The 15,169-nt window shown below is 40.3% G+C and overlaps 1 protein-coding gene across 1 annotated transcript in view; it reads left to right on the forward strand.

Moving 5' to 3' along the window:
• The window catches only part of DRC11 (dynein regulatory complex subunit 11), a gene marked incomplete at both ends in the record, with an annotated part of 103,227 nt that overhangs the window by 39,389 nt on the left and 48,669 nt on the right, over window positions 1-15,169 (forward strand). The window contains one exon of the mRNA XM_084289409.1: window positions 10,961-11,045. Coding sequence (XP_084145535.1) covers window positions 10,961-11,045 — 85 coding nt within the window. The remainder of the gene's footprint in view (window positions 1-10,960; window positions 11,046-15,169) is intronic.

Genomic DNA, 15,169 nt, shown 5'->3' on the forward strand with positions numbered 1-15,169 from the left:
AGTGGAACAAGAACTTGCCTGAAACCTGAGTCTCATCCACTCCTTCCAGAATCAATATGTTTCAGTTTTACTGAGAATTTCGGCATGGGGGAGATTAGTCAGACTCCATCAATCAGGTTGGTTTTATTATCCAGGTCAGAGTCCAGGGCTTTTCAGTCATGCTGCGTTTCAGCCATGTGCAGATACAACAGAAAATCTATTTATAGTAATTTACTTTAAAAATGCCCAGCTATTGGCATCACAAACTATGTTTTGTCTGCTGTATCAGGCATCTTCAGGACTTACACAATTGCAGTATTAGGAGTTACCATCCTAGGCAGAGTAAGAGATTTTACACTGCATGTAAGGGGCTTGCTGGTTCTTGTTAGGCTCTGCTCATAAAAAATAACAATTTCAGCATAGTCCCAGTCAGTGTGATGTCTCACCAAATAGAAACTTGTTTCACTTGGGCAAAGAGCACAGAACCATAAAAGAGCTCGATACTTGCATAAAAGTACTGAGTATGTCTCAGTACTTACATAAAAGAGTTCAGTACTTACTGAGATATTTATATAATATCAGGAAACTGCATCGCTCCTAACTAAAATCTGTTCAAACACTCCCCTCTCCTCTTAGATTGCCTTACTGATGCATGAATCCTGTGGTGGATTGGAAAGGAAATTTACTTTCTTGTTTTGTGCTCCCCATCACATAGGGAGACTGGCTCTTCCTTGCAGATTTTTCTGGAAAGCATCTAATCCAGCAAGTAATTTTGAAGATATTGGTTTAAAGTGCGGCTGTAAGTTAAAGCCTGCAGTCTCTATAGCTGCAGGATTCCTCAAAGTATTCCAAGACAAAACACAATTGCTCCAGGGGAGCAAATTCCAGAGCTCTGCCATCTTCCGTATTGCATACATGTGCTTCCCATCACAGGCTCAGCACTCGTGGCTGCCACAGAGAGGGTAACACTATGCCCAACATATCATTTCGCCGTCATCCTCTTCTGGGAAATCATGTATAACATGGGCTTTTATTCTTTATGGATTGCAAGGTTTGCAGTTGTGGGAGGCCTGGGAACTGGTGGGAGTGAAGGTGGGAGAAGCTGATTGTAGCCTCTCCCACGTATGTGCCTGTATTTCATTCCTGTCCAAACCTAATCTTTACATTCCTCCCTTCGTGAGCCCTGCTTTCCTACAATAAGGCCATTCCAAAGAACGGATCCTCTGTATAGGCCCATAAAGCAACACATTTAGATCTCCACTATTAAAAAAAAAAAAAAAAAAAAAAAAAAAAAGGAAAGAGAAAGAGAAAGAAGGGGGAAGAAAAAAACATACCTCTAGGGTTAGCAAGTGAATATGCAACTTGTCCTTCGAGTTTCAGCCTTTCTTCTCAGATTGCACTTCCCACACTTCCTTACATGTTACACCACTTGGGAAGAAGAATGTTACCAATGTTTGGGTGCCCTGCTTCTGCCACAAGTGGGCTGCAGGACCAGCTCCATATTCCCAGAGGACAGCCCCTAGACCTCTGACAGTCTGCCTCTTCCTGCCCCACTGCCAGCAACTCTCTGCAGCACCTGCCCTGTGTACCAAGGAAACGTTTAAAAACCATGTCATCAGGCCACAACATAAATGAAGAATAATAACAAAGCTCCATTTTGTGCTTATAATTGTTTAAATTTGAGTGCATTCCACTGAGAGTAGCATGGGCAAAAGAATTCATTTGGAGAGGCAATGCCTGAGCCCTGCAATAGGACTCAGAATTGAATTAAGAATTCAATTCTTTATCAGTCTTTAAGATTGCCCCCACTCTCAGCCAGTTCCAGGAGATGACAGAATATACACCAGAGAGATGCAGAAAACAAGTAAACAAAAATTTATCTATGTATATATACACACCACTCCAATTTTTCTTTCACATAACTAAAAGGTGAGGGTTAATGAGCTTGGCATCTCAAGGTATCAGTGTGTTTCTTGGACTGCAAAGATGACTAAGTTTTTCAATTAACACCTTTGATAAATGGATGCTCTTAGTACCAGCCTGAGACTAGTTTCTAATTGAGCTCATCTAGAATGTTTCTCCCTTTTTTTTTTCCCACCCGCTTTTAAATTGCCAATGCAGAGATTCTAATTGATTTTTGTTGGTACTGAACTATTAGTTTGTTAGTATTGACAAGGATCCTTTGGACCAGGCACATTTAAACATTTCTAACTTTGTATACATTTTCTCAGCAATATTCTTCAAGATCAGTCTCAGGTTTTTCCCCATTTTATGTTCTGTGTATACCTGATTGTGATTTATTCAAATAAGGCTGCTCAAGCCAATTGGGACGAACATTGAAAATCATGCACTGTGACTGCTTTCATATGCATGAAATTGCCTCAGATTTATCATTAAAGAGTTCATTTAAACACTCATGGAAACCACAGAGAACCGGATCTCTCGAAGTGAACAAGAATGTTAGCAGCAGAAAATCTCAGAGCAAGGCATTTGGTTGCTTTCTTAACTGAAGAATACATCATGCCACATTTTCAACCTCTTATTCCCCACTGAAGTTCTCCCCCGTCACAAGTGCTTGTAAAGCAAGCATCATCTTAGCTACAAGTAGTGCCATTTGTGCGACACTGCGATACTGATCTTAAATGAAGTTGCAAGCCACTCTCCCAAGCAGTAATGTGATGCCTGACAGATGCTGATTACACATTGTCCTTTACAAACGCTTAAAGACAAGTCATGGAGTGGCAGCAGGTCAGAGGCACAACAATCCTTGAATGGGACAGCTCTGATATAGTGGTTGGATAAGACAGCACACACATGCAGATAATTTTAATATAGGGAGGTGAAAAATGCTGCCAGTTTTGTCAGACTGAACTGTGTTTCTGCACAGAAGTAAGGCAGACTTAGAGCTCCTCAAAAGAAGGAAATTAACTGCTGAAATACATCTGATGCTGCTTTCACCATCACCTCAGATTTACCCATCTTCACCCCACAGTAAAATTATGCAAGCAGTTATAAACCAGATAAAAATCACATTGATTTAGACCTTGCCTCTGGTAGGCTGGGTTGTTTTAACCACTGACACACAAGGTTAACTATTATGCTTATACGCTGCGCTGTATTTATTTGAGCATTTAAATAAGGGTAGATCAAAGCACAAAGATTCTCTGTTCGTTTTCAAGCTATCGGTCCCAAATTTTCCAGACAGACATAAAGGATGCATATGCTGCACAGTGCGTGCGGGGAGTTTGACATGCCCCAAGTGTGCTGAATTTATTATGCACGCACGCAACTCTCCGTCCAGCATACGAACAAAAGGTTGAGGCAGAGCACAGGCATTCGAGAGCTTTTAATCAGCTAATACCTGTAATACCCTTGAAATACCTCAAGTACCTTTTGCAGTCAGGTGGTGGCAGAAGAAATACAGCACATGCCAAAACATCACAGAATGAGGAAGGCGAAGCCCAGGGAGAGCCAACACAGCATGAGTGTGAGCAGCACTTTTCCAGATGGGTGACCTGTCCAGGGCACCCTCGCCACAGCAACACCATCAGATTAAAGTGCAGGTCAGTGATGGGCCATGGCAAAACAACACAAAGCAGTGATGCCCAGCCTGTACCTTCTTTCTCCTCCAAAAGAGATGTGTTGGGTTTTTTTGGTTTTTTTTTGGTTGGTTTTTTTTTTTTTTTTTTTTTTTTTTGCTTCTGACACCTTGACTTCTAGAAGCAAAAGCAATCGCTCAAATTTTTCATAAACAAAGCCGATAAGAGAAAATGTTCAGAGTACTCCATTTCACTCCACTTCCCAAGTGACTTGGTGATGTTGGAGGGTAAGCTATTTTTCTTGGCTGGCCTTGCTACGAAATTGCATGCTTTATTTTCCTCTTTACAGAATTCATATTGTGTTAATAAAGAACTGTTGACTCCCTCTGGCTGACTCTGCAGAAAAGCAATTCTTGCAAAGCTTCTAGTCTGAGTTAAAGTAATCTTGCTTAAAACTGGCCATAATTGTTTCAGTCTCTTAAGTTTAATACTAAGCACAAGAAATATTGCCAATTTGAGTCAGGATTTGACATTCTGGGAAAGCAGGATAAGCTGACCAAAGGTAAGGAATTCAGTAAATGCAAGGGGAATTTGACCTGGCGTTTCTTTGAGTCAGCTTCTGTATTTTTGACCTCACTCTGAAAAGAATGGAAAGATGTAAGAAAATCAAAACAGATGAGAGTTTAATGAGACTTTTGAGCTCCAGCATACTCATTACTCCAGCAGCCAAGTCCCCCAGACATGGTGCTAGGCCCTGAGGGGAGTTCTTCCTCCGCATAAGGATTGCTCAACTCAGCCTCATTACAGCCTGGTTGACAGAGCTGCATTCTTCGAAAGGCTGTAGACAGTCAACAGGAAGCTTATGCTGGAAATAAGCCTAAGGATAGTCTGTCTGTGGAAGCTGGTGAGCAGCTCTTCACTTTATGAGACAGCCCAGTGAGGAAGACAGCCCGCTTCATGGCTCCAGTAAATAACGGGTCATTAAGAAGTCCGAAATAGAATGACAGTAACTAAAAGAAGTGTAAACCTTTTAGGAAACAGATAACGAGTGTGGATGTCGGTACCTGCAGGTATTTCCAGCAAATACGGTTCACCATACTCTATTTCTAGACCTATCATGAACCTGGTTATTATCTAGACCTGGTTATTAGTGCAGGTTAAATCAGATAGATCAGGTTTTTATTTTGCTGTTAGACTAGTTTTGTGTGTTCTTAGTATCCTGTTAGTAACACAGGTTCCATAATACTTTCTCCTGTAGGTTTCAGAGAAGTAAAATAGGATTTCTGGTTCTATAGGGCCTGTGTCTGATAATCAAGATATACCCCAACACAAGCATGTATACTCAATTTAATGAATTACTCACTAAGGCAGATACAGATAGGCCTGGCAAGGCCAACAGCAGCAGAAATGCTGCAGACAGGACTGCTGAGTGACAACCACGATGTGCCCTGCTCCTTGCCCAGAAACTCTTCCCTCCAAGGGTGGTGATGGGATCCCAGTGTCTTTGCGTCCACCCGGAGATGCTTTCAGCATTACTTTAGAGAGCCTCACATCAGGCTCACCAGCAGCTCTGCCCAAGACTATTCTCCATTGCAGGAGTCAAGCCAGAAAAACTGAATATCTTTGTAGCAATCTGCTTTCTCGCCACTTTAATTTTATTTCCATTTCTGTGCCATGGTGGGTAAATTTAATATTCAACTTTTGTAGGTTTATCTAAGCTTTCAGTATAGGTTAGATGTTATTAAATATTGCAAACAAGTTCAGCTAGTTAGGTCAGGTTGTGGCCAACTCCCAGTCCTGAGTTAATTCAGATTTGAGCTCCAAGAAATTTTTTTTGGCAATGTTGGGGGGCGGGGTAGGAAGGGACATGCGAAATCAGCAGCACAGAAATATTGTGAAGGCTGATATTGCCTTTTTTTTTTTTTTTAATTTAAGCTGAAATATTGAAAGTGATAAAGCTTTGTTTCTTGTTGGCATTATTCTTGCCCACAATGCCTTTTTTTTTTCCATTCAAAAACACAGCAGTAACTTGTAGCACCACCTTCCCATGTTTCTGGTTAATTTCAAGGAGCAAAACCTATTGTTATTTTAAACTAGGAATATATATATATATTTTTTTTTTTGGTCAGAATTTTGAAGTTACCAATAGGTCAAAAATCCCTTTTCCACCCTTTTCCCAGCATGGTTTACAGCAGGATAGCCAGAAGTGTGACTTCAGACTGGCCAGGCCTGTCTGAAATGGAGCAGAGATTCCCCTTTTTCCCAGTACATTAACTACATATTGCTATCCTTAAAAGACCAAGAGGACTCTTGAACAGATAAAATAACTTCATGACAAAGCAGAAGAGACTATTTCATTTTAGGAACTGTTCATTGTGAACTCAAGAAGCTTAAGAACAACTGTACTGGGTCAGCCAAAGGTCTACCTTTCCTGGCCACTAATACTACATGTAATAAAACTATCACAGAGGATTACCACATTCCACACTTAAGCCTGTCCCCTCCAACAACTGTTCCCAACTCTTACTTGGCTTTGAAGCTCAGTTCTGCCACTTCAGATCTAAGGAAGTCATTGGGTACCCCCAAAAGACAATCTATTGTTTTCAATTGTGATAGTTACTGCAATAAAAGATATCGCCTTTCTCCCAAAACCTTTCACACCCGTTTCTCCATGGGAATGTTTCTTCTTGCACATTGTTGGCCTCACAACACTTGATCTTAAACTTGAAACCAAGTATTTTGCCAGAACAATTAAGGTTCCAATCCTCCAAGCACTTCTCCCTGCCAGTCTCCCCACCGACTTACATCCATGCATAACAACCACACATCCGAGCTAATGCTTGGAGGATCAGGACCATAGGTAAAGCATCAGTTGTAATGTGTCTGGTTGTAATACATCTGTGTCCAAACCCATTAAAGATGACAAGGAACCTATGGAAATCAATCTTGCTTTATGAGTAATTTGATATTTGTTTAGGTTAAGTTTATCTTGAAGTGATTTTTCAAAGAGCTAAAGAAAGCACACACAAGGAAAGAAAATGCTGGAGCAAAGACACCTAAAATAAAATAACACTGCTGTTTAAGTGGTTTGAGAGAACCCATATCAGGCTGGATTACAGGAACAGGCAAAGATCACAAAACAAAGAGGGGTTTATTTCTTTACAAGGCTCTCCCCACCCTGTGTTTTTGTTTCTTTTCTGTGCAGAAAGCTCCTGGTGTTCCTCTGCCTAGAACATACAGCCATCAGTCATGCCTTCTCTGTGCACAGCCCACATCCTTTCTTAACCTGAAAAAGAGTTAAACACTCCTTTTTCTCCAAATAATTTTTTATTTTCATGATGAGGCCTTTTATGTAATTAGCTAGAGAAGTGACGGCCAAAAAGAAAGAATAACACATGTAAAATCTTGCCAGAGCATAGAGTAGGTAGTAACTTGTTGAGTCTATTACCAGGCAAAATGTTTAAATCAACAATATATCCTCATAAATCAGCCATATTTAGCCTTAACTATAACCATCCCTGAGCAATGTGGGATAGAGAGAAAACACGCAAGGAAAAATTCTGATTCTCTGATGATGCTCCTGAAACAAGAAGAGGAGGAAGCACCAGATGAGACGAGCACAGTGCACAGACGTCGTTCAGACAAGGAACTGATTTTTCAAGTCGGAATTAAGGTATCAGAGCATTCAGTGCCAAGCAGAGACTTGCAGTAGGCTGCCAATCACACTGACTCACACCAAGTCTGGTGGTGATTTGGAGATGTTTAAGAGCCATTCGAACCTCATTAAAACCCAGACACGTATATGGCTTGTACACTAAAACAAATTTGAGCCCTCAAGTGCTAGAAGTCTATGCTACATGACCAAAGACAAAGGTTTACATTGCAGACCATAAAAGACCATTCTTTTTCAATTACCTTTGACAGATCTAAGTTATAATAAGAGGAATAACTTTGGAAAAGGGGAGAGCAGTAACTGTGAACCAGAGAGGAGAGCAGAACATAGCTGGAGTAACAACATTACATCATTTTCTTACTTAGCTAGGAGTGGAAGATGGTTTCTTCACTCCTCCATCTGTTATCCCCTTATTCTTCCAGTGGAACTGCAACAAGGCAAGTTTGACTTGCCTTGGAACCAGGTGCTCCTGACACATAGCATACCTCTCAGATACACACACATTCCAGTACCTAACCTTTCTACATTCTCCACTCCCCCTCAACGTGCAACCAGACTTTCTGACCAATTTTTAGTTTTTACATATTATTCTCTTTACAGTGACATGTAGTGAAAGCATCAGGGTCTATGAACTTTGCAGGTAATCTGTCTATTGTGACTGGCATGCAAAGGAAATGTCAAGGTAGTAATGAACACCAAAAATAAATACCAGGCAGATTGGAGGAAACACAGCCAAGTAGTTTTCTTTTTCACTCAACCAAAAGAGCAATCTAAATAACAAATACCAGCCTGAGATTCTCACCCAGTGATCTCTAATGGGCTAAAGTTTTACAGTGACTGTAGCTGCATCTCAGTTTTTGGAGTACACAAACAACTCAGGTGCCTGTATAACGCTGCTCTAGTCCCCAGGTTGATTTTCAGGCTTGTTGCTGACTGTGGGAAACTCTGCAGCTCCACCTTCTGCAAGTTTTGGTTCAGAGTGTGGTGGTGCCTTTGATGCCAGAGATGGAACCAAGGATTTCAGACATACAGCCCTCCTCTACACTGCACCCTCCTGGCTCCACAGAACAAAACAGCATCCTAGGCTCAGGCTTGGAGCAAGTTCCTACATCATCTGTTTTTGTTTTCTTTCAGTATTATTGCCTTAAAACTGGCTCTGATCATGAATACTTCATTGTTTCTAGGATGTTTCCAGAGGGGAGGGCAGTTTAACATTACATGAACAATTATTACTATAAAGCAACCTCAAAAGTCATTCCACATGTTTGGAAGATCCTAGTTCAAGGACTGTTCCCTCTTCGACGTGGAACATGCTGGGTGGAATTTCTTACACCATATAACACGCAGTGCATCTGATGGAACAAGGATATAGGAACATCCCTGGCTGTTCACAAAGCACGCGTTGTCCACTTTTGTCCTAATGTTTTGCCATTATCAGCAACTGTAAATGAGCTTATGCAAAATGTAACTTTAGGCCCAGTTGAATCTGAAATAATATCTTACAAGAAGTGCGTGAGACTACCCAGCGTGCTGGTGCTTTGAGTAAACCACTGCCAAAAAGTGAACAGGGAAAGAAAATTGTGATTCATTACCTTTAAAATGGACTTCTGACCAGGAAGATCAATTACTGATTTTTTTCTATATAGATTTACAGGCAGATTTTGAATCCCTGAGTTAAACTCTGTGGGTTTCATAAAGAAAGGAATCTGATTATAAGGGTCATGCATGGGCATTTCCAGGCATTACAAGACTGAAGTTGTAGGCCTTTAAAACTAGAGGAAAAATAGTAAAATCCAGAAGAGGTCTGATAGGGAAGTGAAACAAGAACAATGCTCTGAGGCTGTTGGGCAGCAATTGATATGCTAGGCAACAGTACACAAGAAAGGACAAAGCCCAGAAAGAAAAAAACAGATGTCCCTGAAGAATTAGCATGCCTGAAATGTACAGTAGTTGTCTGCTCCCAGGTCACTGATGACCATGGGAACTTATTCTGTATTGCCCTCAACCAAAGACCCAGTCCCCAAACAGCTGACTGGTTAGTAACGGGCTGATGCTCTTTTTCCTCCATTTGTTTCAAAAGATTGGCATTACCTTCTCTTAACCTCAAGCTATTTTGCAATGTAAGCTCTTACCGTAGCTGCTACAAAAACAAGAGCTACGTCATCCTAAACAGCTGTACCACGAGCAAAAAAATCACACAGAAAATACAGGTTATGGACAAATACAACTTGCTTCCGAATTGGAGAGTGATAGAATTCATTCAGCACTCAGATATAAACTTAGCATACATATCTAAAGGATAAATATTTGTCTGCAAGAGCTGTAAATGATTTCAAAATGAAGAGCTAGCAAAATAGCAAATGCAGCACTAGTAAATACTGAAAGCTGGCACCAATACTACGTTCAGTGGGTGGTGGACTCCAAACTGGTTCTTCACCCACAGTGCATATTGCCTTTCCTTCCTCCCAGCTGGTGTTAGTGAAATAGCAACAGCCTTAACAGCAGATTTTAAGATTTTTTGTTGCTGTAAGCCAGACTTGTAGCAACATTTAAAATAAAAGTGCATGTAACAAAACTGAGCAATTTTCTGCCTGTTTTTTTAAAAAAAAAAGATCTAAAATTAAATAAACTAAATGATGCAGTCTTTTGAGGCCAAAAGCCCATTCTTATTAGATTAAAAAAAAAAATCACTAACAATGCCACCCCTTTGTTGATGCAGACTGGTTTCTGGGAATGCAAGGGACAAAGTTTTACATCTGTTCGCATACAGAACTAGTAATTGTTGAACATGCAAGTCAGGGCTTACAAACACAGATGAATGTTTGTTTATTCTTTTCTAATTGGTATTACTTTAATACCAGCTAGGGATCCAAACCATACATGTGGGTCTGAGCTCAACATTGAGTGCAGCGTAACTGTAGATGAGGAAAGTCCCTTAAGGTACCAGTTGTTTTTTTAAAAAATTAAAGTAATTTTTATGAATCATGTCAACCTTCCCAAGTTATTTCCTTCTCAAGGGAAATTTCGTTTCATTTAGAAGAAATGTTACCATTTGATTTGAAAGCAGCACAGATAGTTTTCTGATGTGTCAGAGGTTTTTTTTGGAACACGAAATTGTCCTGATGTTACCAAGCAGAAACTCTTACTGATATGATCCAAAAAGCTACAGCTATGAAAGAGGCGAAAAATTCTCACCACTATAAATGACCTTTGGACTGTAATTATTTATATGTTTTATTTATATGTTTTAATCTCTTTTTGAAGGGTCTGGAAACACCGATGTTATCCATACCCATCTGTGAAATCCTACCACAAAGCCTCTCACTGTCACCTCCCCAGCTTTTATCACTGCCCAGTTGTGCAAGTACATTGGAAATTTTTGGGGCGGGGAGCGGAGATCCTCACATAAAAATACAATCTGGAATTTGTAGATCAAAAAGCAATTTATTATTATTTTTTTTTTAATAAAGCTGGGTGTTGAAAGCAGAGAGCAAAGCTATAAATATAAGTATTTTAGGCAATTTCTCTGCTATGAAGTGATGCACAGCCCTAAGAAATTCCATAAGGACATTCAGTGCTTGGTAGACCACATAAGAGAAATGAGCTTGTAGCTGTTTTAATGAATTTGTTGGACAAAAAGCCACTGACACAGGAGACGGCACTCTGTTTTGGGGAGCAAATAGTATGCTTCACCACCATCTGACATTTTTGTCGACTGCATGAAATTTATGGATTTTAATTCCTTTTCCATCTTTTGTTTCTCATGCAGGCACATCATAGGCAGGTTTCCTGACTATCCTACTAAAGAAGCAGGAGGTTCAGCGACTATTTTTTCTGAGAAAACCCCAGAGCAGGTACTGTCACTCCTCTAATGCAAAAGGCTAATGGGGTAGGGGAAGGGGAAAGGAACCTCCACAAAACATGTCTGTTTATTTAAGTTGCAATTTTGCATGACCATGGCCTTCAGTTCTTCAGGTACCTTATGATTAAAGGGGTTTTTGCTGCTAGTGAAAATATTTTTTTCTTCCAGGGTAAACCACAAAACTCAGGTACCAAAATTTGTCCCCTTTCAGGATACGTAACCACTTAATCACAGTGGAAGGTGCTCAGCCATACAAATTACACAGCTAAATGTGTGAGGCAGCTGGGAGCAATGGGCTCAGCTACAAAGAATTGCTCAAATGTTCAAAAATCCATGTAGTTTGACTGGTGCTAGACACTAGTGGAAACATATATCAAAGTTTTACCTTTGGTAAAGGCATCCAAAGCTACCAAGTTCAGGAAAAAGAATCTGAGATTGGTTCCAGTGTATCTACATTCAGTACCAGCACAGCAACTTTAGGCTGAGCAGAGAACAGTTTCTTGGCAGTAAATCAAGGCCTAGGCCTGCCTGCGTAAGGAGAGCTTGAACAAGGGGCACATTCAAGTGAAGGAATCATCTTGGCTTATTTTATGTATTCTTGTAACAATCTCAATTGTTTTCCTGAGAAAAAACAGTCTTCTGGCTTCTCTGACTAATGGAAGTAGCTGATAATCTCTTCCTCTGATCATTTGGGTGTCACACAGAGAAGGCGATTAAGATCAGTCAAAGAAGTGAAGGCAATAGTTGGCACTTAGAGCCTTTTCCAGCCTCCACAGTGATCTTAACAGGATGATGAGGTTGTTGAGGGAGTTTACAAACAGGAAACCCTGCACAGAGGGCTAGGATTTGGCCCCTGAGTAAACCAGGCATGATGGCTACTAGTGGGCTAGGAAAACTAAACCATGAAAGACAGACCTTTGTGGTCCTTAAAATAATGTTCCTCTATTGAAAGACTGTTTTATTCATTAGTTGCTTGCAACTGATGATCTCACACAACTATGGCAAAACAATATTTTGGACTCAGTCCTTCTTGGAATCATAGAGAGAAGTCTAGAGCATGCTAGCAGCATCTGTGTGGTTTGGGGAAATATAAATACAGACCAGAGCAGCATAAGGCACTGTGCTCTGTTAGTTACTTTGCTTACAGAAACACACAAGAAAACTGCGACAAACAGCTGTGTGCCTCACTAAAACTGAGCTCAGGGAATGCTCCTGCTTTTAGCCAAGTTCAGAGTGTGCTAAGGTCAACCCTGCCAGCCTCTGTATCTAAGTCGCTCTGTTGTTCAGTCCCAGACAGAGTGAAGGAGACCAGTCCATTAAGTTTTCAGCTTCTAAAGTAGAAACACATGCCAGTGTCAAGAAGGCTTTGTTGGCTGCTCTAAGCAGCAGGGAAGCCACCCAGCACGTGTGGGCTTGTTGCTGGAGAAGGCTTCAGGGGTCACAACGCTAATTAGACGTGCTATCAACAAGGATAAATACAATTCAGAAAGAAAATAAAAATTACAAGAAATTGTACTGAGCAAAACTAGGTATGTTAGTAAATACTGGAGAAATGTGTTTTACCTATCTTATTCCTAGCTTTGAATTTCCACCTTCAGGTATTTTGCTGTGGCTCCTGGGTATTTGCTTTCTCTTTGCATAAAATATAAAGGAATCTAAAAACCTGGAGAGATCATTTTACTGCCTGGTTTCCCTGCATAAAGGAAAATACCTGCAAGGAAAAATAAAAAAATAAAAAGCATGTATTTTCCCAGCAAATTTTCACCAGCAGTTATCTGATTTCGAAGAGATCCCTGGAGCCATTTTTTCCTCCCTTTTCAGCCAGCACAACTGAGAGCAGAACGTATTTCACATGCCCTTAACAGGCATCCAGAAGGTAGTTGGCAAAAGAAAGTTCAGTTTGTTCATGCTCCTACCCGAATGTCAGAAAAGTAAAATATTTTTTGATCATCTGAGTCAGCCTGCATTTAAAAAATCCCAAAGGCAACTGGTTTTGTTTCACTCTGGTCTACTGGGCAACATAATAAATGAAATCCTGGCCCCATTGAAGTTAATGGGAGCTTTGCCCTTGAATTCAGGGGAGACAAAAGATTTCACCTCTTGTATATATTACCTTCCGTGAATGGGTTGGTTACTCTCAAGTTAAACTCCATGAAAAATCATGACAGAACTGCATTTAAAAAGTGAGCATTTTATAAGACTTAGGTAAAGACACTTTGGGGAAAATAAAATACAAATTAATCACTTCACGAACCATTGCTGCATTATTATACATTCTATATTTCTTTATCTTTTGACAACTCTGACCTTACTCGACTTTGTAATGTAGCTAGCCTTCTGCACAAACTGCTTTCATGACATTTTCAAGATATTTTACAAATATCTTTCAAAAAGGTAAGCCCAAGACATCCAGATGCGAAGGGCTTGGCAATTTAGTCAGAAAAATATGTACTGTCTCAACCGAACAGAAGCAATTCTCTATTACTTGATGCACTTTTCAGGAGAAATTTAAGATTCTGAGACTCAGTGTAATCTTCCTGCATCTGTTCCAGATGTCTATCCCTAATGGTTTTTCGTGTTTTGCTCCAGAGATAATCATCAGATATGACAATTTTTGGCTTTGCCCTTATACTGCTGCCAACAAAATTATGATCTCTTCCTGTAGTTCATTAAGTCTCATCACCATGAAAGTAAGCCAAGAGAGTTGTCACTTAGCAGTCACATTCCCCCTCTCCCAACTCCCTCTCACTTCCACTGTTAAGCACCTTATAATAAAATAGACTGAGATTCTGGTTACACATTCAGTTGCTGTTTGGAGCACAGTCATTTCCACATTAACATAATCCCGGTATTTGATCCAGAAGCACAGAAAAGGGGCAAGAAAGAGTATGCATTAACTGCTGTTACAGATACAAGCTCCTAATCCTCATTTGGCACTCTGTGCAACACTACACCACTGATTAGCATTCATTATTACCAGCAGCTAAAAGTTCTCATGAATCCCAGTAATCAGTTTGATTGTGAATGTCAGTGCAAGGGATCCCAGTAGTTAATAATTAATAAACCTGTCTATTTCCCAGGTCAAGACAGTAAAGTGATATTATGCAATCAAGTACCACCATGTTCACACACACACATCTAAACGCATTATCTTCTTCCAAATGAGTATATCAAACAGCCTTAGAGTGCCAGAGATGGCTCCAAGAGGCTCTGTGGAGCTGCGTGTTGTAGTATCCAGCCTTCTGCAAATACACTTTTATCTTGATAGCAAATACACCAACTGTGAGTTTTTCAGCAGTCGCAATAGATGCCTACAATTACACTTACCCTTTTCTCCCATGTTCCACACTATTTTGGCTAGTCCTTTCAGAAATTATCAGGCTGGATTTTCACAAGCGCTAAACAGTGCCATCAGCTGAACCTGGGCACCTCCAAGTCTCATATCATCATTATTAAGGTTAACCACGCAGAAAGGAAAAAAAGGTACTTAGGCTCTGTTAGGCTACACAACAGGCAGACATATTCACCTCCAGACATTGATGCACTACAACAAAGCCACCGGCAGGTTGGCTCCTGGTTCAGCAGCTCTCCACTGCCCCCTGAGCATGATCATTTCTCTGTTGGCTGAAGTCAGCAGGCTATATCGTGTGCCTAAATGCCAGGCAATATCAACAACCCCTTTTTTCATCTCTACCACCCACCTTCCCTGAAAAAAGAGAAAAAAATATACCAAGCAACACTAATAGATTTTTCATAAACACATTCAATGGAGACTAACATTTTGAAGTGTTTGCCAGAAAATGATCAAAAGAGCAAGCAAGTTTTTAACTGGTGAGCCAAGCTACATTTGGGCAACATCTGCCAGTTGCAAAGAGATGAGAGCACGTGTCAATCCTGGACTGAAATGCAAGACTGTCTATTAAATCCAACTGTAAGGTTTTGCAAGATCCCATATAACTATAAAATCTTCCCTATCATTTTTAATTCATTCCTGCGAGACAGACATCACTGGGATATTTTTTTAAGCTTAATCTTTACTTGCAGGTGCACACCCAAAGCTAAAAAATACCATCTTATAGAAATAATCAGCTCGTAGAAGTTTTAATTAAGTGCCCT

Source organism: Netta rufina, assembly GCF_964035555.1.
Source record: "Netta rufina genome assembly, chromosome: 6".
NCBI lineage: Eukaryota > Metazoa > Chordata > Aves > Anseriformes > Anatidae > Netta > Netta rufina.